General features: G+C 40.5%; 3 protein-coding genes across 5 annotated transcripts in view; 2 read left to right on the top strand and 1 right to left on the bottom strand.

Annotated features, from left to right (window-relative positions):
* ppp1r9ala (protein phosphatase 1 regulatory subunit 9A-like A) overlaps nt 1-7811 on the top strand; it is a 30889-nt gene extending 23078 nt beyond the window's left edge. Inside the window, exons 17-20 of one of the 3 annotated variants that reach the window (XM_038720506.1) lie at nt 254-298; nt 1200-1316; nt 3314-3502; nt 6575-7811. In XM_038720506.1, the coding sequence (XP_038576434.1) occupies nt 254-298; nt 1200-1316; nt 3314-3502; nt 6575-6733 (510 nt within the window). In that variant the 3' untranslated portion in view covers nt 6734-7811. The remainder of the gene's footprint in view (nt 1-253; nt 299-1199; nt 1317-3313; nt 3503-6574) is intronic. The other 2 variants (XM_038720507.1, XM_038720508.1) reach the window with 2 other exon arrangements.
* Nucleotides 7812-16011: 8200 nt separating this feature from the next.
* Nucleotides 16012-22793, bottom strand: pdk1 (pyruvate dehydrogenase kinase, isozyme 1). Its single transcript, XM_038720505.1, has 11 exons — nt 22316-22793; nt 21001-21142; nt 20837-20908; nt 20513-20697; nt 19519-19614; nt 19328-19405; nt 18622-18698; nt 18431-18529; nt 18146-18253; nt 17463-17576; nt 16012-17371 (listed from the first exon to the last, which is right to left on the bottom strand). Exons 1-11 carry the CDS (start codon nt 22422-22424, stop codon nt 17231-17233), a joined length of 1221 nt encoding a protein of 406 aa, XP_038576433.1. The 5' UTR covers nt 22425-22793; the 3' UTR covers nt 16012-17230.
* Nucleotides 22794-23410: 617 nt separating this feature from the next.
* Nucleotides 23411-25823, top strand: nup62l (nucleoporin 62 like). The gene is made up of 2 exons (XM_038720504.1): nt 23411-25246; nt 25357-25823. Exons 1-2 carry the CDS (start codon nt 23732-23734, stop codon nt 25513-25515), a joined length of 1674 nt encoding a protein of 557 aa, XP_038576432.1. The 5' UTR covers nt 23411-23731; the 3' UTR covers nt 25516-25823.
* The last annotated feature ends 322 nt before the right edge of the window (nt 25824-26145 follow it).

Here is a 26145-nt window from a genome sequence, read left to right as displayed (position 1 = left end):
CTTTTCAATGAGTTTGAAAATAGTGACACATGACGAGCATCCAGCGAAACGCCTGGCTAACTGTCACAGAGGCTGCGGTCAGGCTGGTGTTCCCACGATGCTGTTTAATGAATTCAAGACACGAGCTGAACCAAAGAAGATATGATAACTGAGAGAGTAGTGTTGAGTTTTGTTGCTGTGTGCTTATGGCAGTTTTTGTCAGTGCTTTGCTGCAGGGACATTTATCTCACTGACCCGTGTTTCCTTTAAACAGACAAATCTCTCCTGGTCCTCTTTATTCAGTCGCTCATTAGATTTGGTACAGTATACACATTTTATTTTACGTATCATTTTTAGATGACATGGTAGAGCATTACTAACAAATGTAGTCCTGCCATTTTTACTTTCTCTACATCCTATGAATAATTCAGTTTCTTTTGCAGTGGGTATGTGGTAGTGTTATAGGAAACTAATTTTCCTTTTATCCACATTCAGAAATCCTTGAGGCTTATATTAGCGGAAACAGATTTAGCTAAAAAAATATTCTAGGGCTCATTGCACCAGCTAATCTGAAATTTGATCGGAGATTTGGGTGTAAAGTCAACACTAATTGCTATGTTGTACCTAACTTGTATTGTGCAAAGTGTTGTTTTTTTGTTGTTTTTATTAGTGGTGAAATTCTCACAATATGTTGAAGCTAAGCTCCACTTAAACTTGCACATAGCTGGTGCAACAGCCTGCAGGTCTGGACAATATTTCCCTTATTCCAAATTGAACACACATCTGTGTCTGAAAAGCAAGCAACAGTTTAATTTTGAAAAGTACATTATCACTTTGTCACCAAATAGATCCTCTTAATGGCATCTCCTTGAATTAATTTAAAACATTACCCCATACCCCAAGTAGTAGTGTTAGTTTTTGTAGTTTAGACGTTGGTGGTGGATTGGTTTTAGTTTTAATCACCTTGATCTTCTGCCTTCCTCTCACGTGTTGACGATCACAGTCACTCATTGTTCAAATCATTGACCTGGATTGCTGCCACTTTAATCACAGCTTTAACAATTTATCATAATAATTTCAGTCCTTTTGGAAACAGCACTGCCCTTCCCCCCACTCACACACACCTGTAGTGTTGTATTTGTCTGCTTCTCCCAGTAAAGAACTATTGTTTGGTGATGTGTTGCTTTAGTAAATGCGTTCCTTGTTTCCACTTGTTGCAGAGTTTTTCTGTCATAGATGATTCTAACCCTGCCAGTCCCCATTCAGACATCTCTGGGTTAGTTGCTGAACCCAATCTGTCTGGGCGCTCACACACTTTAATCTTCTCTTCCAGCGAGGTGAGTGCTCTCCTTGTTGCGCAGTCACAAAAGCCGTGTGGGACGCCTTGATGAAGCTGAAAGGGGACATTCTCAAGCATGCTCTTTGAGCCTCCCCACTTTCATAGCTGAGATTAAATCGTGAATGCAGGGGGAATAGAAGAGAGCTGCATGTGTGTTTGTGTTAAAGCTATTTTGTTTTGTGTTAAAACAAGTCTTGTGGCTTTGCTTCTCTTAAGTCAGCTGTGATGTTAATAGTTTGCTAGTTATGTCAGAAGCGTCAACCGGTGCTTCATGTTCTTTACAAGTTTTGGCAGACCGCAGTACAATGTTGACTGCCCTGCTGCCTGCGCAGTGATGTTTCAGCATCTGTTGTCTCTGATATAATAGTTTCAAGTCTCTCTCTCACTCACTCTCACTCTCTCACTCAAACGTAGAGTATAAAGACACGTCTGCATCTGAGAATGTTATTGGTATTTTGCTGTCATTGCATGCTTGTTGTCTTAGTGCTGGCTTGGGAAATTTATACACTGCACACAGTTTTGTTCACCAGAACGTGCACTACATGTTCTTTGTTGTTTTCAGCATCTTTCCACATCTAAAGAAATAATAAATGTACAGAGATAAAATAATCTCAAACAGCATTTATTTAAGTGAATGTGTGAATGAAGTGGAAAACATGGTTAATGTCTGCATTTTAGGGCTGCACGATTAATCTTATTGCAATTGCGATGTTGTCATGTGCGATTACATAACTGCAAAAAGTGTGCAGACAGAAAATATGTGTCTGCAGTCTGCTCATTATCTCCACCCACACCAGGCTCTCACATGTGCCCCTAAAAACAGATAAAACTACATGCAATAAGAAAAATGTTTTATGAGCAGTGTGTGATTAACTTTTAAGACAACAACTGACAGTATCCCCGCCGCACCGCTAATTGTTCCGAACATAGGCGGACGCGCCACTGGAGCACCGAGAGAAATGCCGGTGCTCCAGTCGCTCTGTGATAGAGACAGAGAGACGTCATTAGAAAACAAACTGGGAGAAGATTTTAACGTTAGCTGTATCAGTGCCTTTTGTTGTTCACATGTTCAACTTTTCACAGAGTTGACGTGCTTGTCAGTCACTTTTCGTCAACCAACAATATGATTATTGACAAGTTGGTAATTAGCATTAACAAATCCAGTGTACAGCCTTTTGCTTGCACAAGGATTTGATGAATAAAAACAAGCCACAGAAATGAAACAGTTGTAAATGGATTTAATGTTCAACTAGTGGTAAGAAAGTATATACTATTATATGAAATTCTAATGAATGTAGTATTTAAAATATTATTGTTATACTAATGGTAAATTTATTATTATTATTTAATACACTCATGTACAGTTCCTCCTCCAGGTTTGGGAATAGAAACTGCATTAGACAGATGTACATTGAGCCGGTGCAAGTGTGCCAGTATTTGCTGCTTCTAGCCGCCTCCTCCGTAGAGGAACACGCTCCCCATGTTCTGTTTTACATCTGTTTTACTAGTTATTGTTATAAAGTGTTTTTTAACTTTGTTCAGGTTGAGAAATGCACATTTCATAACGTCAGTATTACGTGCATTTCTTGATAATTAAGCAGGTAGACTCATAGTGCACATTTGTTCCATTATAATCAAATCGCAATATTGTCCACAATAATCACAATATGACTTTTTTTTCTCCAAATCATACAGCCCTACTGCATTTCTTCACTTATGACTTATTAATTTATAGTCTAGATGATGTATTTTTTTCCCCGATGCACTACACATGAATAATCTTTAGAGTGCAACTCCTTATGACACACAACAGTTGAACACTAAAAGCCAGAAGGTGGTTGAACCCTCTCAAACTTTCAGAATCCTGCACAGAAATGTTCAGAAAAATATATTTCATATCATCATACAGAAAGAAAAAAATGTAAATGCTCTTACTTAAAGCAGCTGTATGTTTACTGTTCTAATATCTGTTTGGATCTTCTGTGTCCTCTGTAGACTTTGGATGATGAACCAGTAGCTCCAGGAAAAGAGTATCAGTGGCAGAACCGGCCCGTCTCTGAATGGACCAATCAACAGGTCTGTCACTGGTTGATGGGCATGAATATGGACCAATACACACCTGAATTCACAGCTAAGGGTGTGGACGGCCAACAGCTCTTGAACTTGGACAGTGACAAGCTGAAGGTAACAAAAACAACAGCTGATCATTTACTTGAATTATCTGCATAATAATGGAATGATCATTTAAGAGTGATGGTTTAATGATTTAATGTTTGGTTTAATGAAATTTAGTTTTACTGTACCAGGCCTCTTTCATTGCAGAAGTCATTGTTTATTCAGGACTTGTCAGGCTTTGACTGCCTCCTTGTGGCCAGAAGGATTTTTCCTGTTGACAGATGCAGCTAGAGAAGACTGAATTGTTCCCACTTCATATTAAATTTTGTGCATCATTAGAGGGGTAAAAGAATATTGAGGACATAAATGAGTGAAACTGCTCTGACAAGAGTATTTAACTGAGATGATGACAAGACACGATGAGATGATCTTGTTGGATTTAATAGGGTTTTTTTCAAATTGGGTTAAAATTATAGTTGCATTTTTCTTCCTGATGTCAGCGAAAAACATTTCCCACAGTTACACCACTACATAGATCGAAAGGGCTTCTTTCTAAAAAGTCTCACTGATGTTATGAAGCCATCTTTCACAGTAATTTTGGTCTAGAGCTGATTAGTCACTTGGTAGAAAATCAATTGGCAGCAATAGTTAAGGCGTCATAACAACAAATTTGTGGGTATTTTTAACTATTTTCTGACAAGGAAATAGTTCAATGTACTCAGCATATCAAGCAATGATGAAAAGCATTAGTTGCAGCCCTTCTTTGGTCCTTAGTTTGTAACATGTTAAAGATATATGGTAGCATTATTCTGCCCTAAATCGACTGTCTTTTTCCAGGGTTTCTGTAGGGTCTTTAAAAGTCTTAAATTTCAAAATCAAAATTTAAGGCCTTAAAAAGTCTTAAATTCACTGAAGTTTGTGTTCTAGGTGTTAAATGATTTTAAACCAGTCTTAATTTTCAACTTCCATGTAACGCTACCTCAAATGCTCATTGAAATGCTCCTGCAGCGCTCGAGTTTTTTCTTCCCATGGTGTTGTATTTTTTCTTTCGCTAGTCCAAATATATTTCACTGTGTTACGACTACAAAGACCAATATGCAGCTGTGGGGTTATTGCCGGGAGTCTCTTTCGGATTTAGCACGGATATAAAACGGATATATTCTTCAGTTGTGCGAAAGTGCAACCTCAGCAACTCTTGCCTGAAAAAAACAGAGCTTAGGGCTTGGTTAAAACCAGTCGCTAGTAACGTATTTGAAGAGTACTGTCGCTACTTAATGAATGAGCGCCACTACTAAAATTTCACACGATCGTTGATGATTTCAAGAGGGTGGTGATGGGGTAGTGGATAAGACACGCCTTTTTTGTGAGAGACCCTGGTTTGAATCCACTGTGAGACACCAATGTGTCCCTGAGAAACACTTACATAGCAGTTGTAAGTCGCTTTGGGTAAAAGCGTCAGCTAAAATGAATAAATGTAATGATTTTTGTCACTGAACTTGTATCTTGCTGGTGAGGGATTAAGCAAATAATTGAGTTACAACAAACCATTGTCTTTGAAGAATTTTTTTAATGAAAGAATAAACAGAAGTACCAAAACACATATACAGATGGTCCAGAGACCTGGTGCCTAGGGCATTTTCGGGCGTCTGCAACAGCAAGAGGGGGAAAACACAAAAACAATCTCACAGCTCTGACCTAAACCCTAATAAATGTGGACAGACTAACATAAGGAGCATAGAAGGAGGAAAGGTTATGGATAAAAACACAATACATATATATCTATAAGACATAACAATAATAATAATAAAACATAAAAGATTAAATGTAAGAGGATGCAATTTTCTGCCATAACAATTTTTAGTAAGCTACGGTAACACTCAACGCATGGCTGTCTCCCTCTCCTCACTCTTCAAAGGACGAGCGAATGAGGGAGAGAGCAGCAGAAAGTAATGGTGAAAGTTATGAAAGTTAGCGGAGGACTTACAGCATTAAGTTGTAAGCTTACAGCTCTGTACTGTGCAGTACATCTTGATAGTTAAATTTTAAAGAAAGGACTGTGGTGACCACGGAAGGGCTAAGGTTAGTAACGTTAAAGCAAATTAGGGATGCTAACTAGTCCTTTTAAGCTAATGAGGAGATTATTCTTTTGGATTTTGATGCACAAATGAAATGCTTGTAACTATACAGAAGGGAGGTGGTTCTCATGTTGCCTAATTTTTATGTTCATTTCTACAAATATATAAAGCAGTAAATTAAGACACAAAAGGCAAACATGAACAGTCCTATCTGTAGGCCTAATATTTCTGAGGTCATGTTAACAGTGTTTTCCTGCCATTATTATGTGGTGAGGCTCAAAACTGCTTGGTGCTGTGCCATGAATGTAAAAATGTGGAGAGCATCAAAACTAATCACATGAATTTTCCCAGATCTGAGTCATAATTCAAACCCAGTAGATGTATTTAGCAAGTTTAGCTTTTGGGGTGGAGTTTATTCAAAATATGCTCTAGATTATCCAATTTATTATTCACAAATGTGCTAATAACAATGTTCCAAAATTATGAGAAATTGCATATTCCTTTATTGGAAAACAAATTGGAAAAAAACAATTCTTGGGGATGTCCACCAATCCCCCAACACAAAAATACCATCTTAATTTTTTACATTACACAGCCCTGTGAAAGAATGTTTTAATCCCCATGGACATTATATTTATTATTATTTGTAAATGTACCTGCTTTGCACCTGCCTCGACTTCTCCCCGTTCTCACTCACACACACACACAACTTGTCTCACACACAGAACTCGTCTTTTTTCTGGATCTTTCCACCCGTTATCCTTTTTCACAGCAGCAGGTGCACCACATGCCAGCTTGTTAATTTCGTAGCTTATCAATATTATCGTCCATCCTGGTGCTTCGTTGTTGACGTCGTCCAATGCCAATTTTGTAGACATCACCCAACCCTAATTTGACACATTTATTTATTCTGCAAGTAATTTTGTGACTGCATTTTCTTTATATGTTTCTTTTTTTGATGTTGTGATACAGGTCATAAATTTCATTCATAGTGGTCTTTGAAAAGGTCTTAAAAATTCTTAAATTTGACTAGGTGAAACCTGCAGAAAATCTGTTTTTCCTTCAGGCACTTGGCGTGTCAAGTCAGAGCGACCGTTCAACTATCAAGAAAAAGCTGAAGGACATGCGTAAGGCCCAGGAGAAGCAGGAGAAACAGAGAGAGAAAAGAGAGAAGGAGGTTCGACGCAGTGGGAGACTGCCAGCCAGCACTGACTCTGTCTGCTGAGGTAGCACCTCTTTACTCATAAAGGTCATCACTAGCAGAACCCTGAGCAAACCTGATTTTATACTTTTGGTGCCATGATGTTCGTGCCACATGATTTTAACGGCAACGACCACAGAGCACAGCTGCCAGGAGTGCACCTGTGCCAACTGAGGTGCCAGTTGTGATTTATGTTCACACTGCAGCTCCTGTTTCTTTTCTTATCATTTCTTCCGAATATTCAGACACATTTTTAGCTCAAACTATTTTAACTGAACAATGGGGGATGTCAAAAAAGTTGGGTATGTGACCAAAAAGGAATCCTAACATTTTTTACCACTCTAGAAAGTTAGAAGCTATAATTATAAAAAATAAAAAAAAAGTCTGTTTCAGAGGTATTGTAGTAGTTGCAGATCATGCACATATTTACCTATGGAAGTCAAATGTATACTGCTTTTTCAGCATTTTATATTTTTGCTAGTATAACTTGCCTGTTTCCATGTGCAACTCTTTTGCAGGAACAGTTATTGTACAGTTCTGATAAAAGCACTATATTTGCCTTTTAAGTTTCAATGGGCGACAAGGTTTTAAATGTATAAGTAAGTTTTATACATGTGCCTAATAACTGCATATCTTTTTTTTTTTTTTTTTTTTACCATTGTTCATTTTATACTATCTAAATTTTTCTACTAAGTAGAATAGCTAGGTTGTCATTTTTGCTGAATGAAAAGCAACAAACAAATCAAGTAGGGACGAGGTGAATGCTGCTTCTGCTGTCTGTGACTCTGGCTGTGTGTCGCTGACAAGGTACCATAATGCTCCGTGTAAATACACACGGCATGCAAGTCTGCTACATGTATACCTCACCGGCCCGTCAGACGGTAAGCCTATGACAAGGACTTGTGTGAGTCAGGAGCACAGCGTCGTGTATGAATGTGTGGCTGAACGGTGAGTCGTTCACAGTCAAACCGCCATGTGTTTCCTTTCTTCTTCTTGAGCATGTCTCCATGTTGGACTGCAAGAAAATTATGTTTTCCACAACTTCTGAATCAGAGAAACATTTCTTGGTACATATAGCATCATTAAACTAATTTTCACTTTATGTGGTGTGATTGTATTGTGTTCCAGTCTCACAGCTCTTCCTCTTTTTCTAATGGTAGTTAGCATTTACGGCGAGAACCAGATAACCACAAATATATTGAAACAGGAAATCTTCACCAGAGAAATTAGAGAAGCAACACAAACCTATACAATAGTTCTGTAATAGACGTGACTTTTATGAAACAAAAAAAATGTAATTGTTGACATGTTGATTTTTTTTGTCTGTATCTAGTGTTTTGGACAGCATAACACAGGTGCATCTCAAAAAAATTATATTGTGGGGTAAAAAATATTTTTTCCTGTAATTTAAGTCAAAAGTTGAATAAATTCTAGAGTTGTTACACAGTACAATATTACTGGCCTTTTTTGTTTTAATCTTGATTATGGCTTACAGCTCATTTAAATCAAATCCATATAAAAACATCAGATTAAAAGAATGTATTTTACAGAAAGGCTGACCTGAGAAGAGCCATTAATCTCTCACATAACCACAATAATGGAGAGGACTTCTGACATGATAGTTGTCCAGAAGACGCTCATTGACGCCATCTACAAGGAGGGTAAGCCACAGAATGTCATTGCTGAAAAAGCTGGCTGTTCAGAGTGCTGGATCAAAGCATACCGGTATTCATGGAAAGTTGGCTGGAAGGTTAAAGTGTGGTAGGAAAAGGTGCACAAGCAGCAGGGATGACCGCAGCCTTGAGAGGATTGTCAAGCAAAGCAGATTCAAGAACTTGGAGCTTCACAATGAGTGGACTGAGGCTGGAGTTGGTGCATCAAGAGCCACCAGGCACAGACTGTTCCAGGAAAGTAAATTTTGCTCGAGTCGAGTGGAACAGAATTCAAGTTGCTTGAAGTCCAATGTGAAGTTTCCACGGTCAGTGATGATTTCGGGTGCCATGCAGGGTTCGTACGGTCAAACCTGGAAAAGTCATGGAATTTGAAAATGTCTTTCCAGGCCTGGAAATGTTTTGGGGGTGAAAAACAAAATCCTTTGGGAAAGTCATGGAAATTAGTTTCAATTGGGACTAAATAATATAAGTAGTTCGACCTGCTACTGTAAACTTTCAACGTTAACCTCATTGCTCTTAATGCTGTTTTAACTCATCAATAATCATAACCATTAACACATTAGAGACCATTTTTCTTGCCCAAGGATTTAATAAATGAAAACAACCCACAAAAAGAAACTGCTGTATTGTTTAACTGGAATTTATACAGTGCTCAAAAAAAATAAAGGGAACACTTAAACAACACAATGTAACTCCAAGTAAATCACACTCCTGTGAAATCAAACTGTCCACTTAAGAAGCAACACTGATTGACAATCAATTTCACATGCTGTTGTGCAAATGGAATAGACAACAGGTGGAAATTATAGGCAATTAGAAAGACACCCCCAATAAAGGAGTGGTTCTGCAGGTGGTGACCACAGACCACTTCTCAGTTCCTATGCTTCCTGGCTGATGTTTTGGTCACTTTTGAACGCTGGCGGTGCTCCTCACTCTAGTAGTAGCATGAGGCGGAGTCTACAACCCACACAAGTTCTCAGTTAGTGCAGCTCATCCAGGATGGCACATCAATGCGAGCTGTGGCAAGAAGGTTTGCTCTGTCAGCGTAGTGTCCAGAGCATGGAGGTGCTAGCAGGAAACAGGCCAGTACTTCAGGAGACGTGTAGGAGGCCGTTGGAGGGCAACAACCCAGCAGCAGGACCGCTACCTCTGCCTTTGTGCAAGGAGGAGCAGGAGGAGCACTGCCAGAGCCCTGCAAAATGATCTCCAGCAGGCCACAAATGTGCATGTGTTTGCTCAAACAGTCAGAAACAGACTCCATGAGGGTGGTATGAGGGCCCAACGTCCACAGGTGGGGGTTGTGCTTACAGCCCAACACCATGCAGGACATTTGGCATTTGCCAGAGAACACCAAGATTGGCAAATTCGCCACTGGCGCCCTGTGCTCTTCACAGATGAAAGCAGGTTCACACTGAGCACTTGTGACAGTCGTGACAGTCTGGAGACGCTGTGGAGAACGTTCTGCTGCCTGCAACATCCTCCAGCATGACCGGTTTGGCAGTGGGTCAGTAATGGTGTGGGGTGGCATTTCTTTGGGGGGGCTGCACAAAAGAAATGCCATGTGCATTGTGTGCCATGTGCTCGCCAGAGGTAGCCTGACTGCCATTAGGTACCGAGATGAGATCCTCAGACCCCTTGTGAGACCATATACTGGTGCGGTTGGCCCTGGGTTCCTCCTAATGCGAGACAATGCTAGACCTCATGTGGCTGGAGTGTGTCAGCAGTTCCTGCAAGAGGAAGGCATTGATGCTAAGGACTGGCCCGCCCGTTCCCCAGACCTGAATCCAATTGAGCACATCTGGGACATCATGACTCGCTCCATCCACCAACGCCAAGTTGCACCACAGACTGTCCAGGAGTTGGCGGATGCTTTAGTCCAGGTCTGGGAGGAGATCCCTCAGGAGACCATCCGCCACCTCATCAGGAGCATGCCCAGGCGTTCAGGTCACACAGGCACGTGGAGGCCACACACTACTGAGTCTCATTTTGACTTGTTTTAAGGACATTACGTCAAAGTTGGATCGGCCTGTAGTGTGGTTTTCCACTTTGACTTTGAGTGTGACCCCCAAATCCAGACCTCCATGGGTTGGTAAATTTGACTTTCACTGAGAATTTTTGTGATTTTGTTGTCAGCAAACTCAACTATGTAAAGAAGGGAGTATTTAATGAGATTATTTCATTCATTCAGATCTAGGATATGTTATTTTGGTGTTCCCTTTATTTTTTTGAGCAGTGTAATATACCTAGTGGAAAAGCTTTATAGTATAATTATGACATGATGATGAATGGTAACATTATAATTAACTTTATACCAACGGTATACTAATAAATTAACTTTATACCTTTGTTTTTTTTTTTTTTTTTTTTTTTATTGTTATAATATTTTACTAATACACATGTCCTCATCCAGGTTGTGGATAGAGCCTCTGCTGTGTACAGGGGCGAGTCCAGCGCAGACAAAACGTTTCTTTCAACAGAAACGGTGGTCTCCTGAACACCCTGTTGTGTACGCAAGCGCACTGCATTTTCCCGGCTTTTTAACACCGTTGTGTTTACAATCTTGTTGCAGTTGATTGGGTAACACGTGAGACACGCCCACCAAACGGGAGAAAACACACCCCGAAGCCCGTTGCAGAACGTTGCGCAACGTTTCAAGGAAAAACATGTCGTTCAATCTGAAAACGTTGCAAACCGGTGCAAAACGTTTTGAGATTGAACTCGCTCATGGCCTCCCGCCTGGTGCCTTCCGCTAGTTTCTACATTTCAAAATAAAAGCTCGCGTCTTGTTCCCTATTTCTACCTGTTCTTTGGTGTTTTTGAACTGATAAATGAAGACTGTCATGCTAATAATAGTGCTATTATAATGCTATTCCAGCAATCTGATAGAAAGATTGTTTTAAACGTAGTTTCAAGTGTCAAAATAGAAATCGCGAAATTATGTGTGTTACACACTCCTGTACAGTAGATGGCGGTATGCACCTAAACGTTGTTTGCAATCCGGTCTTAATCAAGAGGAGAAGCAGCAGCAGGTAAAGGTGTGGGACTCAGGGTGAGTTCATTCATGCAATCAATTAAAAACGTATAAACTCTTAAATTACGATTTTTGCCATAGCTATACTTTGCAGATTTCTGGGTGTTATTGTTGTGTCCCTGACGTTAACGTATTTGATGAAACCTGCGATGACTTAAACACTTTAAACTGCAACAGCATTTCAATTGGACATTTGTTAGTGAATATTAGCTCAACACTAACTTGTTACCTATAGCAATTTATGATAACAGACTTTAGTGGTTTCTTTCTTTGATTTTTACCTAAGGAACACATCAGTGTCTGTCTTTCTTTCTTTTTTTTTAAATATCACTTGCTCAGGACAGTAGGCTGTGCCCTAGCCTACTATGCTGAGCAAGTCACTTGTTGCTAACAAAAGACTGTCTGAAACAAAAACCGATCTAAACACTGAATGAGAGCTGATTAAGAGTTTGATTTTGTTCTGTTTTTCTTATAAAGTACGTTGGAAGAGGTGAGCTGCGGGGGATATCTTCTGAAGATCCCCACCCTGAATCCAGCAGCAATTTCTGCCAATGTGCGGTGATAAATATTATTAAACAAAATAATAAACATGTTATACTCTCTCCAAGACTCGTTTTTATATTGTTTCCACACTTTATAGGGAAATCGTTGCAAATACTAAGCAATTGTATTTGCTATTCTATTGTGTATGTGTTGTTGGGTTAGAGACAGGATAAGCAGATATTTTATTAAAGGTCCAGTGTGTAATATTTCTGATGCTCTATCGACAGAAATGCAATATATCAGATCCATAACTATGTTTTCAGTGGTGTGTAAAGACCTTACATAATGAACCATTAGGTTTTTATTACCTTAGAATGAGACATGTATATCTACATAACCGCGAGCACCCCCTGCTGTTGAGGTCGCTGTATTTTGTCGTTTTGTTTCTACCGTAGCCGTCAACGAACAAACAACCCTACAGAGCGCGTTTCGTCATCACAGCCAAAAATGACATCAAAACCCTGTGACACCCCATGGCATATGAGAGATGTAACCGTATTGCTTAGATTATAAACTCTCCGCAATCTTAAAAAAAATGTTCAGTGATCAGTGACACTGCTTGGTGTTTGACAGGTGAGCCTTGTAGGTGGGCTGATTAATCAGTGATGATCCCAGTCAGACAAACACACTGAGCCATGAGACTTTTTGTTGGCGCAGCTCTGCAGATACCAGAATTATGGTTTTTCTGCCGTTGTTCTACGTCATTAAACCACGGTTATGCTGCGCGATCATGCGCAGTAGACGCTGGTGCCAACAGGAAGTAGCCCTCTAGTAGTATTTTATTGGTCCAAAACTGGCTTCACTGCTCTCCATTCAAATCAGCGGAGTGGCTTCGTCCAGTAATATACTGTCTACGGTAGACGCCCGTCACTACATTGAATACGTACAAAGAAGAAGAAGCGGGAATAATAATAGTAATATACAGTCTCCGAGTTGTCTTCTGGTTGATAGGAAGTAAGAAGAGAAGTGACATTTGGACAACTGAAGGAGCGAGCCGACAGACAGCTGACGGCAGAAATCACGGATTTTGTGGATTTACACAGATGGAAGGCTATATAACGTTAATGTGGGGTAATTGTTTTCAAAGAGGAGCTGAAGTTGTCTGTTTTCTGCTGGACAGGTAATTAACTTTTAATTAAATTTATGTCAGTTTTGCATTAAATTGCCATCCTTTGAAGTAACACCTAAAGTACTGCTGAGGGTGCTACTGTGTGTACACTTTGTCACGGTCAGCCACTTTCAGCGTCATGCACCAGCACCACCATGCACCTGGAACGCTTTGAGGTTGGATATCAGATATTTCAACTTGGAAATTTCCCAGTTCCGAGCAGCCTGGAACAGCCTGCATTACAAGTTAGTAGACATCAGAGTTGCCAGATCTCGCGATAAGCAAATCCACCATTTTTTTTTTTTTTTTTTAAACCAGTGGGTCAGAAGTTTACACACACCCGTAAGCCCTAAACCCTGAACCCTCACAGACTTTACTGACGTCACTTGGAAAGTGATTGGGTGCAAGAGGCTGCAAGGGCTCAAAATGCTGTAAAGGGGAACGGGACAGCACTTTGTCACTTTATCACGTTACCTTGATGACGCTGAAACCCTTTGCACACTTTTTATTTTAAGTGTTTGCCTGATTTTTAAGTCCTGCAAGCTCTTGCCCTACAGAGTGGAGGAGAGATAAATGTCAATATATATTTGTCAATAATCAATACACTATTGTTGATCAAAACAACATCACTAAGCAAAAACTAAAATAAATAGTTTGTAATAAGGTGATTGCATTCATTTGACTTCATGTGATCTATGTTCCATCTTAAGTTAAGAAAACTTTCAACAATTTTAACATCAGCATTGGTGTCGATGCTTGTTTGTTTACCGGTTTTCTTCTTCTTCTCTTATAAGGCTGATTTGCCATGATTTTTCTCTCGCCTGGTTTTCTCACCCCCGTGTTTCACGTCATACCGCTATGAACTGTGGGCAATTCCCTCAGCCAAAGTCTGCAGAAATGTGGACTTAGGAAAAGGATCTAAAAAGGGCTCAAAATGTCCATGAGAGAACCCTCACGCACTTGACAATTTGACAGTGGGACATCCCTAAGCCCTCACGGACTTCCCAGTAGCACGCCTCAAAGTCTGAGTCTGTGAGGTTAGACATTGGGATTGGGCCTTAGTATTTGGAACCATTGCCTTTACATAGTTTAACTTGGGTCAAACGTTTCAGTTAGCCTTCCATGAGCTTCTCACAAGAAATCAGGTTTGTAGGCTTCCTTGCTCACACACGCTTTTTTAGTTTTGCCCTCAAGTTTTCAGTTAGACTGAGGTCAGCACTTTCTGATGGTACTCTAATTCCTTGACTTTGTTGTTCTTAAACTTTGGAAGTATAATTGGGGTCTGTTTGGAAGACCAATATGCGACCAAGCTTTAACTTCCTAGCTGATGTTGCTTCAGCCATCTATAAGTGCTCCAGTCTCTTGCAGCAAAGCAGCCCCACAACATGATGCTGCCAGCCCCGTGCTTCACTGTCGGGATGGTGCTGATTGGCTTGCTAGCCTCACTTTTTTTCCTTCAGACATAACGATGGTCATTATGGCCAAGCTGTTTCATTAAGAATATTATTATTTTCACTGTATTTCCATCCATAAGTGACAGAATGTCTGACTTAAGTGACAGAATGTCTGACTTTTTTGCTCATGGGTTTCATACACTTTCTGTAATAAAACATCAAAAGCCAAAACCCCATCAGATGGGGGTCACCACTTCTGCTTGTCAGTTACTTTCTAATTTGTTGCAAGAAGTAAATATAGGTTAGATTCTTCATCTGCAATGCATTGAAATATTATGTCACACACACTGATGGTTAAAATGTGTGATATGTCAAGAATAACTCTCCACCTACTGATGAAAATTAAATAGTATGCTTAATATTAACACAACTCTATACACACGTACTTTCAATTAGTCAAAGTAATTAGTATAAATGTAATTTGTTCATTCTCATGCAAAATCGGTTGTAAGACAGGAACCGGCTCGATTGGTCCTATTGTGTTAAAAACAACTTGCATACTATTGTTTGTACAGATGAACATGGCACCTTTTTTTTCCTTTTGGAAATTGCTACGAAGGATGCACCAGACTTGTGGAGTAGTAGGTATGCCTTAAATGCATCCACGGGTATGCCTCCAGGTCACTCAAATGATGTCACTTAGCCTATCAGAAGCTTCTAAAGCTATGACATAATTTTCTTGAATTTTCCTAGCTGGTTAAAGGCACAGTCAACTTAACTTCTGATCCACTGGATGTGTGATATAGTGAATTATAAGTGAAATAATCTGTCTGTAAACAATTTCTGAAAAAAGTAGACGTCCTAACAGACATGCCAAAACTATAGTTTAGCATGAAATCTGTGGAGTAGTTAAAAAATATGTTTTAATGACTTCAACTAAGTGTATGTAAACTTCTGACTTAAACTGAATGCACCCAATACCTGAGTCAGACCAGCAGCTAAAGTAGTCTCAACAGAAGATCAACACGTTTAAGTGAGGTTGTATTAACTGCAGGGTTGTTCTATTGTACTGTAGAACATTGTTAATAATACAATAGAACATCCCTGCAAGGCATCTGTCAGGTAGCAGTTCATTTGTGTGCAATAATTTAGTTTGTCATCAGATAAGCAGTAAAACTATTTCTGCATCTTTTTTGCACAGTGGACTCCAACAATATGCCACAAACACTTTCAGTATCATTGGCCAGAGTAAATTCCACTTTGTAATGAAATCTCAAAACAGTGGCCTGGTGGTCTGAAGCTGATATGGTAGACGCTCAATCATTTGCAATAATTAATTCAAACATTTCCTCCAATGATCCATCACATTGGATACATACTGCATTGTAATATTCCCTGAACTTGGAACAGCAGTCACTGTATTTTTGAAAATTAGATTGCACAGCCAAAAAGGTGATGCTGCACTGTTTAAACCAAACATGGTATGATATCTAGTGACACCAAGTACTGATCCGTTTCACCAACCACCTGTACTTTACGTATAGATATGACACTTAATATTTTAAATATTTATTTCTTACTGAACATGATAGTGTAACAGCTTCAGTGCATCATGGAGAATATGAATGATAGCTTATTTAACACCAACACCATCCCAAATACTGTATTTTGAACTCATGCTGTAAGTGATCCACCCCTCATGAGAAAACATAAGACTCATCTAGTTTCATACTTGCAATACCTTATTTGAAAATTAACTGAAAAAAAATACAAAATATGTTGCAAACCCAATAAAACATTTCACACGCTGAATTATACAAATACAGATGGCAAACACTTTTTTTTGATCATATTGTTTGTAAACTTCGTCCAGCTGGAGAAGAAATGCCCTGAAACATTTTATTCAAAAAGACTTTTCAGCAGAAACTTCCAACAGATTTGAAACCAATCAGCAACTAACAAGTTTTCCTTGGCAGAAGAGACGCACAGAGCTGAATAAACTCAACACACACAGACGGTAACAGTTCCAACTGTCAGTGGAATAAAAGCAGCTAAGCGTTTAAGACTCAAACCAGGACAACAAACTGCAACGACTAACTGTAAAGAAAGTTTGTCAGTACAGTTCATACCTTAAAGGATGAGTTCACCTAAATTACAAAAACATTTTTCCCCTGGCAGTATCTAACCATGCAGGTACTTTCAGTTGGTGAGGTTTATAGAGTTCCTATGCTGACACCTGGTTACATAGAATCTAATTTGTTGTTCTTTAAAGCATAAAAAAAAATCATAATTTTAATTTTATAATAATACATCAGCTGATTTTTGTTCATCACACATCTGTATATATGTGCTAGTTGATAAAGAACAAATAGTACAGAAATGCCATGTTTGTCATGCGATTATGTTAAAATAAAAAGCTAATATTGGCCAGTATGTTGTTTTTAAAACTCAAATAGTATCAGCCTCAAAAATCCAATAGTAGTCAGGCTTTACTTTCAAGAGCAATGTGGCTTTCCAGAAACCTGGTTAGTGCCAGTCCGTCAGCATTAGTGGGAAAAATGTTTTTATTTCATTGACAGCTGCTGCACTCCATTAAACTATTGTTCTATATGAAATATATGGCACTAAAACCCTTTTCTATTACTCCTTTTCCTTCTGTACAAAGACATCTGAACTGATTAAATACCATTTCATGCGCACACACCCACCACCATTCATTTACAGAAAACTCTTCTTGCACACTTTGCTACAGGAACGAGCGGCCATTTGGATCTAGAAACTGCGAAATGTTGTCATGTCTTTGGGCTCTTTACTGGGGACACACCAGTCGTCTGCCTCATGGATCGTCTTGTAATGCTTCCAGGCTGACTTGTTGTACACGGGGAGCCTCTCGATGGATTCTGTGGAGAGGGCCTGATAAGATTCAGAGAAGAGAAGTTAAAACGGAACTTAAACATGCATGTGTTGACACACACACACACACCTAATGTCAAAACTCAATTACCCGAATGTAGATCACAGCGTCGGTTCCATAACCCTCCAGAGAGTACAGCTTAAGGTCCCCTTGAAAGTAGCGGGCGTACAGTCGGGAGATGGGCAGGCCGTACCCATAACCAGCCTAGATCGTAATAAAGCAGAGTTCATTCCTTCACCACCAACACAACTAAACCACCCAAAATCTAAAACAGCAGCACTTTTATGGCTAACAGCAAGACACTACAACATTCATGTGTGTCATTGTTTAGAAGTTAGTCTGACACTGGAACAAAATGATCACATACTGTACACTGATATTTGGCTGTAATGTAATATATATCAGAAATATTTCTCTCTCTCTTTGAAGCCATTTTACAATAGGAAGGCCATGTGGTACATTTGAAAGCTGTGGGGAAAAAGTGAGTATGTGGATCGGTTGGGATTTTTTTTGTCACCTACTATTTCAAAATGTCAAGAATGACCTTGTGAGGACTGTAACGTGGTTGAAAGCTCTGGTAAGATAGTACAGGGACATTGACTTGGGACTGCAACAGGACACACAAGCAAGATTTTAAAAATCCTTACTAAAAGTTAAATCAAAAAATTCAAAAAGTCTTGTATATTTCAAAGTTTTATAAACTTATGGGGGAAGTCTGCACACTTTTCTTTCTGTACTATAAAACATTCTATCAATCTATCAGGAATACTAACCAGAGGAGCAGCGCGCCCGTCGATGCTGGGTCGAGGAGCTGTGGAATACGTGTAGGTAAACAACCTGTCAATCTTGCGCAGCGGCACGCCTCCTCCACGATCGCTCACCTGAAGAACATCATATGGTCATGAACCATACCTCATGGTAGATCATTTCCAAACCTGCTGCTTTAACATTTTATATATTTTTTGCAGCCAGACAGGAGTTTACCCTGGTAAGTTTTGATTAAAAAAAAAAAGAACAGTGAAAAGAAAAAGAATGTTTCGTGAACGCAGCAGCGTTACCTTGACTGTCATATCTTCACTTCCCAGAGCGACCTGTGCATGAATAGGAGGATACTCCATGGCATCACCGTACAACTCCATGGTGGCCCGCATGGCGTTCTGCAACGACAAAAGTTCACAAGAGTTAAACAAAAGAGAAAGGCAACATGTGAAAATTTTAAACGGCATCAGCTGCCCCAAGCAAATCCTACCTTAAAAAGTTCAAACACCATATGATACAAATGAGATGGAACGTAAACCACTGTGATGGGCTTTCTCTGCTCCTCGACTGTCAGGACAAACAGATCAAAGATTAGACTAAATTTCATCAGATATGGTTGAATCAAACAATTCATATTTATTTATTTATTACTGCAATAAGTGTGACATAAAAACAAATGTCGTGGAAATTATATTCCTGGTAAGAGGTTGAGCAAATAATTGAGTTACAACGAACTGTTGTCTTTGAAGAATTTATTTAACAAAAGAGAAGTACTACAACGAAATCAGCTGGACCAGAGATTCTGTCTCCTAAGACTGTCACTAACGTCTGGCCCGAATCAAAGGGCTGCATGTGATCATTTACACAGTCTGAGAATCTATGTTTTGGGGAACAAAAGATCCTTGACTGGTCCCAGTCAAGGAAGGAGAAGAACAGCTAGTGAGGAAAACAATCAACAACCCCACATCCCTGACCTAAATCCCACACATGTGGACAAACTGGAATAACAAGAACAATAATAAAAACAATATATAAGACGTAATAAAAGGAGAAAAATAGCACTCTTATAAGTACTTGCATAAAGGATTATAAGTAAAGAATAAAACAATTTTCTGCCCTTACAATGTACACAACTAAAAGTGTCTGTGTCACTTTACATCTTTTTTTTTTTTTTTTTACTAATATCCAAAAATTACCGTGGAACTCCTCTAGTACCAGCTCAGGAGAGTTCATGTAGTACCGGTCACAAAGGTTTCGTGCATTTTCGTAGGCATCTACAAGGAAGAGGGTTTTTTTGAGGAGGACAAAAACAACACTTGATACTTGAACGACGACATATTTGAGCACTGTCACAGCATGTTGCTGTTTCTTAAAGAGATATTCTCACCTCTGATAACCTCGCTGACACGACAGTGTGGATCAATACTGCCAATTTGTTTGGGATGTGCTGGGTTCACCTTCACCTTTCCACCAAAGAGGAGAGCTGGAAGAAAAACACACAGGGATGTGAGCATGCACTACAGCAGTGACATGCAAAATAGACATTTGTGAACATAAATTTCCCTCCCAATTAAAAAAAAAGTGCCAGAAATTGTCAAAATTTCCCACAGTGAAGACTTCAAATGTCTTTCTTCAAAAACCCAACGATGTTCAAATTACTGTCACACAAGACAAAGAAAAGCAGCAAATGCTGAGTAGCTGGAACCAGGTAATGTTAGGTAATGTTTTTTTTCCCCACTCTTTTTAAATTGTTGCCAATTAATTTTCTGACAATCTACTAATCTTACTCTCATGTTTGAGGAGAGAGAAGATTTGGTCATAGCTCTGGCTGTTTTTCTTATTGACTTGATTCTAAAAATGGTTCTTAAAACATTGTGTCGGCCACTGTGTTATGCTTCAAGTCAAGCCCCATTTTCATTGACTGTACACCTGACTCACAGCAGCAGTCAGATTGGCAGAATTTAGTCCTAAATATCTGTTCAGTGTCAGATGCAAGTTATATTTAGTCGGCAAAATCGTCACAATTGTCAACCCAAAACCACAAGTTGTACTGAGGCCTTTAAATCTGATGTTGTATCCTGCTGCTGCTGCTACCTCCAATGATTCTTTGTCTTTTAAATTGTTTGCTTCCCCCCCCCCAAACCCAAAATCCTGAAACACAAGACGCTTGAAATGTCCCTCCATCTCGCCCCTCACATCAAGACAATGAGTCAGTGGCTCTTTTGTGACAAAGCTACACTGAAACACCATAATATCACCGCAGAATGAGCACTGTGCTGATATCCAAACAACTACAATGCACTGTTAACACGTATTATTCATGACAGAAAAAAAAAAATAAAACAATTTGTCTTTTATTACGGAGAGGAGCAGCTACTCACTGTGCTGGTTGAGCAGCATCCTGATGGATATCCTGCTCATGTAGAAACGATCTAGAAAATACTGAACATTTTGGCTGACAACCGGGTCTGTGCCATGGGTCTCCTTGTACTCCACAACTCCCTGAGCCATGGTGGGAATGACATCATTGTGCCGATTTCTGATTTTTATTACCGCATCTGTGAAGCTAAATAAAGACATGACGATTACGAAAAGGTATGAAAAAATAAAACAAAAAAACCCCACAGAATAAGATGAGCTATTTCACTGAATAAAACATCACAAATATAAGAAATAAACCACAGTGTGTGTTTAGATGTACTTACTCATATGTGACTTTCTCATCATCTGCATTTTTGTCTCTGAACTCAAGAATCTCCTGAAAACTTTGCATGTACCTGCACATGAACAAACCACCACTGTCGATTTGCAGGAACCAGTATTGGCATAATTTAAGAGATAACTAAGAAAAAGCAAAAAACCTGCATACCAGCCCTGGACCAGCCGGACTGAAGGAGTCCTCAGTAAGTTGTCTGGCAACAAGTTGATCTCTTTCATGATGTTTGCCAACCTCACTGGCAACTCCTGTCTGAGGAAGGCAAATGATGTTTTCTCACATGCATTTTCTGAGCCTGAAGGGAGTAAATGCACACAGAAACATTATCAAAAATAGTATGGGAGGCAAAACTGATTTATCACTGATGCTGTTGTGTTTTCAGCCTGTGCTGCTCATTGAATGGGTTGGATGATGACACTTTAATGCAATGAATATACATTTATCTATGATGTTTTTGTTTTTATTGTGCTATGTCTACTGTTCAGTTTGTTTTAACCTTCTATCCTTCTGTAAAGCACTTTGTAACCTAGGTTTTGAAAGGTGCTATATGAATAAAATTGTACTTACTTACCGTAACAGTCAGTCACACAGTTTCTACTGTTGTAGCTACTAATAGGCCATTGTAGGTTACGTAGCAAAATAATGAGCCCCAACTCATGATATACAGTATATCAATATTGTGATATAAAATACATGATAAAAGATTCTTTCCATATCCTTCACCCCTAGCTGCCACCAAGGCTACAATATGCACTTCTATGTGCATAAATATATATTAGCACATTTTAAATGTACCCTTCCATAGGCACTATCACACTTATATTTATAATGTTTAATTTTTCTGCTCTACACTGACCATACTCCCCATCTGTACATTCTGACTGTGCCCACAAAGCAAGGTGAAATGCACAACTGCCCCAGATCCCCTGGGCTCCGAGTTCCTTTATAACAGTTAGTATTGGTAGTTTGATAAACTGCAGATTTGTTTAGTTAGATGCACCACTAAGCACAATATAAACTGAAATGACGGGAAGCTTTCAAATGGCAAGTTAAAACCTTAATGCCTGAATGAAACATTGTCTTATTCAGTAGTACCAGTCTGGGAATCTGGGCTCCACAAGGGGTCACACGAGTTACATTTAAGGGGTTGCCAGATGATTACCAGGATTTTATTTTTTTAAAGCAATGTCTTTTGGGACTTGTTTCTAATCTTTTAATTCTCCTTCTGAAATACTGACTGGTTTTATCTCCCCAGGCTTCGAACATTTTGTCAAATAAACAATGTGAGAAAGGACATGCATTATTTGTTTTAACTTCTCACAACTCATGGATGTGCATCTGTGAAGAGAGCAGGAACAAGCGCCTTTCATTAAGGAATCACAAGCAAAACAAAAAGTCGGGATCTACTGACTTAAATTCTGCAAATGTAGGCATAAAGACACTTTAAAGCGAGTGCACCACCTCTTACCAAAATCCAGAAACTGCTTCATTGAAAGAGGAGAGGGTGAAAATTTTGAATAATAGTCAATGTCCTTCCCTATGGACACGCTGCTCCTCAGAAACCTTAAAATCCTCATTCTGACAGGCCCAGTTCCCCCGGCGGACGATGTTGTTTCGTTGATGTCAAAGACAGAAATAGTGCTAATGATGATTGATTAACAGGTGGTATCCACCGCACTGCCACGCAGTTACCTTAACGTTTAGCTAATCTATGTTGACATTAGCGTCCACGCTAACTACAGCAGCCCGCAAACACACTCGTGAAATTACCGTTATATTATTGAGTGATTTGGTGAAGTGTGTATCCATAGTCACCGATACTGTAAATATTACTTCAATTGCTCATAGCTGAACCCTTACTAGTGGAAATGTCAACACTGCAAGAAGGCTGTGCGGGTACTCAGTGCGCAGCTAGCGTCAGCTAATCCCGAGAGTCACAACGAGTCAAGAGAAGAAACGTAAGTACCTTTCAACTTTGTTAAGATACTTTCAAAACAAACTGAAACAAACCTATTGATCAAAATATGCTGCCATATTTTCTTTGTCATAGTAGTATTGTTAAACAGTAGAACATGAAGGGTGAAATTAAAGGTTAAAGTTACATGTTGGTATAAAATAGGACAAAAGGCAACAAAAGGCAGCAAAAGAGAAAATATAGAAGAATAAGGGAAAGCAGACCGTTTTGTACTATGTTTGACATCGATAGCAACCCATTTTATCAGATAACTGTATAAAACAATGTCATTTTGTAGGAGCTTGAGCGAAATAGTTCGTTATTTTAATATTTGGTTGGTAATAGGTAAGCGACTCTTGTTCCGCACGTTGAATAGCTTTATTTTAGTATGCTCAGTCTGTACTCTCTGAAAAGAATTTTAGGGATATTTTCCCCTGAGCTTTCTTATTCAGGCAGAAAGCGGTACCAATCAGGTCTCGGTCTGGGTTTGCTGAGGACCGTGGTTGGGTATAAGATCTGTCAATCAGCAAGAGAGGCGGGGTTTGTGTTCTGGCAGACAAAACTCAGGGCAAACGACCAGGACATTAGGGCATGACTGTCTGCCGTCATTTCCTTTAGTCGACTACGGAGATGCCTGCTTGAAGAAATAGGAGGGAGCGGGCCACGTTTTGGAAGAATGTGTTGTTAGTTTTTTGGTCACCATCTGGGTCAAGGTAACGTTAACCAATCTGTGACTGACTTTATTAACCGCCAACGTCGGGAAGGTGATCGTAGGAGAGACACTGTTTCCTCGGTAACTTCAGTTGAACCAACTCGTAGTTGTGACCCGCCAAAAGCCACAAATAGCTTCATCGAGGAAGTGACCATTTTGTACGCAGTTATTTTCGATACAGTAATAATAACGTTATATTTGTCCTCCTGAGAAAGAAAATGAGTGGATTCAACTTTGGGCAAGCCTCCACCGGCTTCGCTTTCGGAGCTCAGAAGACCACAGCCGCAACCCCCGGTACTGGCTTTGGGATGACAAGCTCCACACCGGCGGCTCCCGGAGGGGGCTTCACGTTCGGCTCTGCCCCTCAGGCCACGTCCAACCCTACCGGATCTTTCAGCTTTGGCACCCCAGCAAAGAGCACTGCACCCGCAGGGGGCTTCTCTTTTGGGACCCCGACCCCCGCCACCTCATTTGGCATGGGTACGGCCCCTCAAACCACAGCAACAGCAGGGCTGACTTTAGGCTCCACGGCAGCTCCAGCTGCGGGGTCAGGTTTCACCCTGGGCACGAGTTTGCCTGCACAGACCACCGCTGCCGCCCCTGCAGGTGGGGGCTTTAGCTTTGGGACTCCTCAAGCTCAACCCCAACTTGCAGCCACAGTACCACCACAGACAGCTGCACCGGCACCAACAGCCGCTGCAACAGCAATGACAGGGTCAGGTGGCCTCTCTTTTGGAGGGTTCAGCTTTGGAGCAACCAAGGTGCAGGCCACCACAGCTGCACCGGCTGCTACTGCTGCTGCCCCAGGAGGGGGCTTCAGCTTTGGCACAAGTGCTCCCTCCAACCTCACCCTGGGCACCCAGGCCCAGCCAGCCTCCACGCCTGCAGCCACAACAGGTCAGGGTGGAGGATTTGCCTTTGGGATTAAGCCCTCATCAACCCCAGCTCCTCCTGTATCGACCCAGGCAGTCTCCGCTTTAGGCCCGTCTCTCTTTGCTGCACCTATCCCTACATCTGCTGCTCCTACTGCTACTGCAACAGGTACAGGCTTTACTTTGAGTGTAGCTCCAACTTCAGCAGCGAGCACTGTTGCTGCATCAACCACAGCAGCTGGTGGAGGTCTGGCTTTCATGCTTAAACCTCTGGGAGCAGCTACCACCACCTCCGCCCCTGCCGCCACAACAGCAGCTGCCACAACAGGGGCTGCCACAGCTTTTACACTGGGGCTCAGACCTACATCTGGCACGAGTGCCACAACCACTGCTACAGTCACAGCACTCACTACAACCACTGCTCCGCCAGTGATGACCTATGCCCAGCTAGAGGGTCTCATTAACAAGTGGAGTCTTGAGCTTGAGGACCAAGAGAGACATTTCTTACAGCAGGCGACTCAGGTGAATGCCTGGGACCGCATGCTGGTGGAGAACGGTGAGAAGATCACAGCCCTGCATAAGGAGATGGAGAAAGTGAAGCTGGATCAGAGGAGGCTAAACCAGGAGCTGGATTTCATCCTGTCCCAACAGAAGGAGCTGGAGGACTTACTCTGCCCGCTTGAGGAGTCAGTGAAAGAGCAAAGCGGAACCATCTACATGCAGAATGCTGACGAGGAACGTGAAAAAACGTACAAGCTTGCGGAGAACGTGGACGCACAGCTGAAGAGGATGTCGCAGGACCTGAAGGAGATCATAGAGCACCTGAACACATCCAGCGGCCCAGCAGATACCAGTGACCCAGTAAGATGAGACCTAACTTTAGTTAAACCTTCCTCAGCACATATTTGGTGCTTTGCCATTTATTGTTGAACATTAAATTAACTTCTCTTTTTTTCTATTTGTCTCCTCAGCTTCAGCAGATCTGTAAAATTCTCAACACTCACATGGATTCACTTCAGTGGATTGATCAGAACTCGGTTCTTCTGCAGAGAAGAGTGGAGGAAGTGTCCAAGTTGTGTGACAACCAGCGCAAGGAGCAGGAGAAAACCTTTCGCTTAACATTTGACTGATCTGGGACAAATATGTTGACACACATTCTGACATAATGCTAATTTTGGAAAAGGGTTTTCAGTAGTTGGAAAGAGACGGCTCTTTAAGGGGTCGAGATATTTTTGGATGCAAAACCAAAGCCATCCATCACAATTCCTGTTGTCTTGCTTTTTCCCATCAGCTTTTTTGAGTTGTTTGGGCTGCATACAGATTGATATTTTCAACACAATAGATTTTATATAGACTAGTGGAAATGATAATGTTCCAATCTATATGCTATGTTTGTTCTAAGTCGTATGATTAAATAAATCTCTTGATTAAGACTGTTCTCTTTGTCAGCAAATGCGCTTTACTGCCATTTATTTCAGTGGCAGTGTTGTCACAGATGTAGACCTTTGTGTCCCTATAACATTTGAATTCTATCAAAGCTTTGATAATATCTCATTATAATGGGTCTCCTCAAGGGACATGGACAGATGGGATTCATGTTTGCTTTTATAATAGAGCTGAAACAATTGTTTGGTCGATCGACAGAAAATGAATACTGTTTTGATAATTGTCGAGGGAGGGGGGGGTTGTAGGAAAAAAAACAATACATGATAGTTCCAGCTTCTCAGTTGTGAGACTCCCCTTTGGAAAGATTTTGTCCT

The sequence above is a fragment of the Micropterus salmoides genome, unplaced genomic scaffold, assembly GCF_014851395.1.
Source record: "Micropterus salmoides isolate LMB-PRFRI ecotype aquatic unplaced genomic scaffold, ASM1485139v1 Ms_hic_scaffold_15, whole genome shotgun sequence".
Classification (NCBI taxonomy): Eukaryota; Metazoa; Chordata; class Actinopteri; order Centrarchiformes; family Centrarchidae; genus Micropterus; species Micropterus salmoides.
Note: the sequence above shows the minus strand (reverse complement) of the source record. Positions and strands in the feature narration are given on the sequence as shown.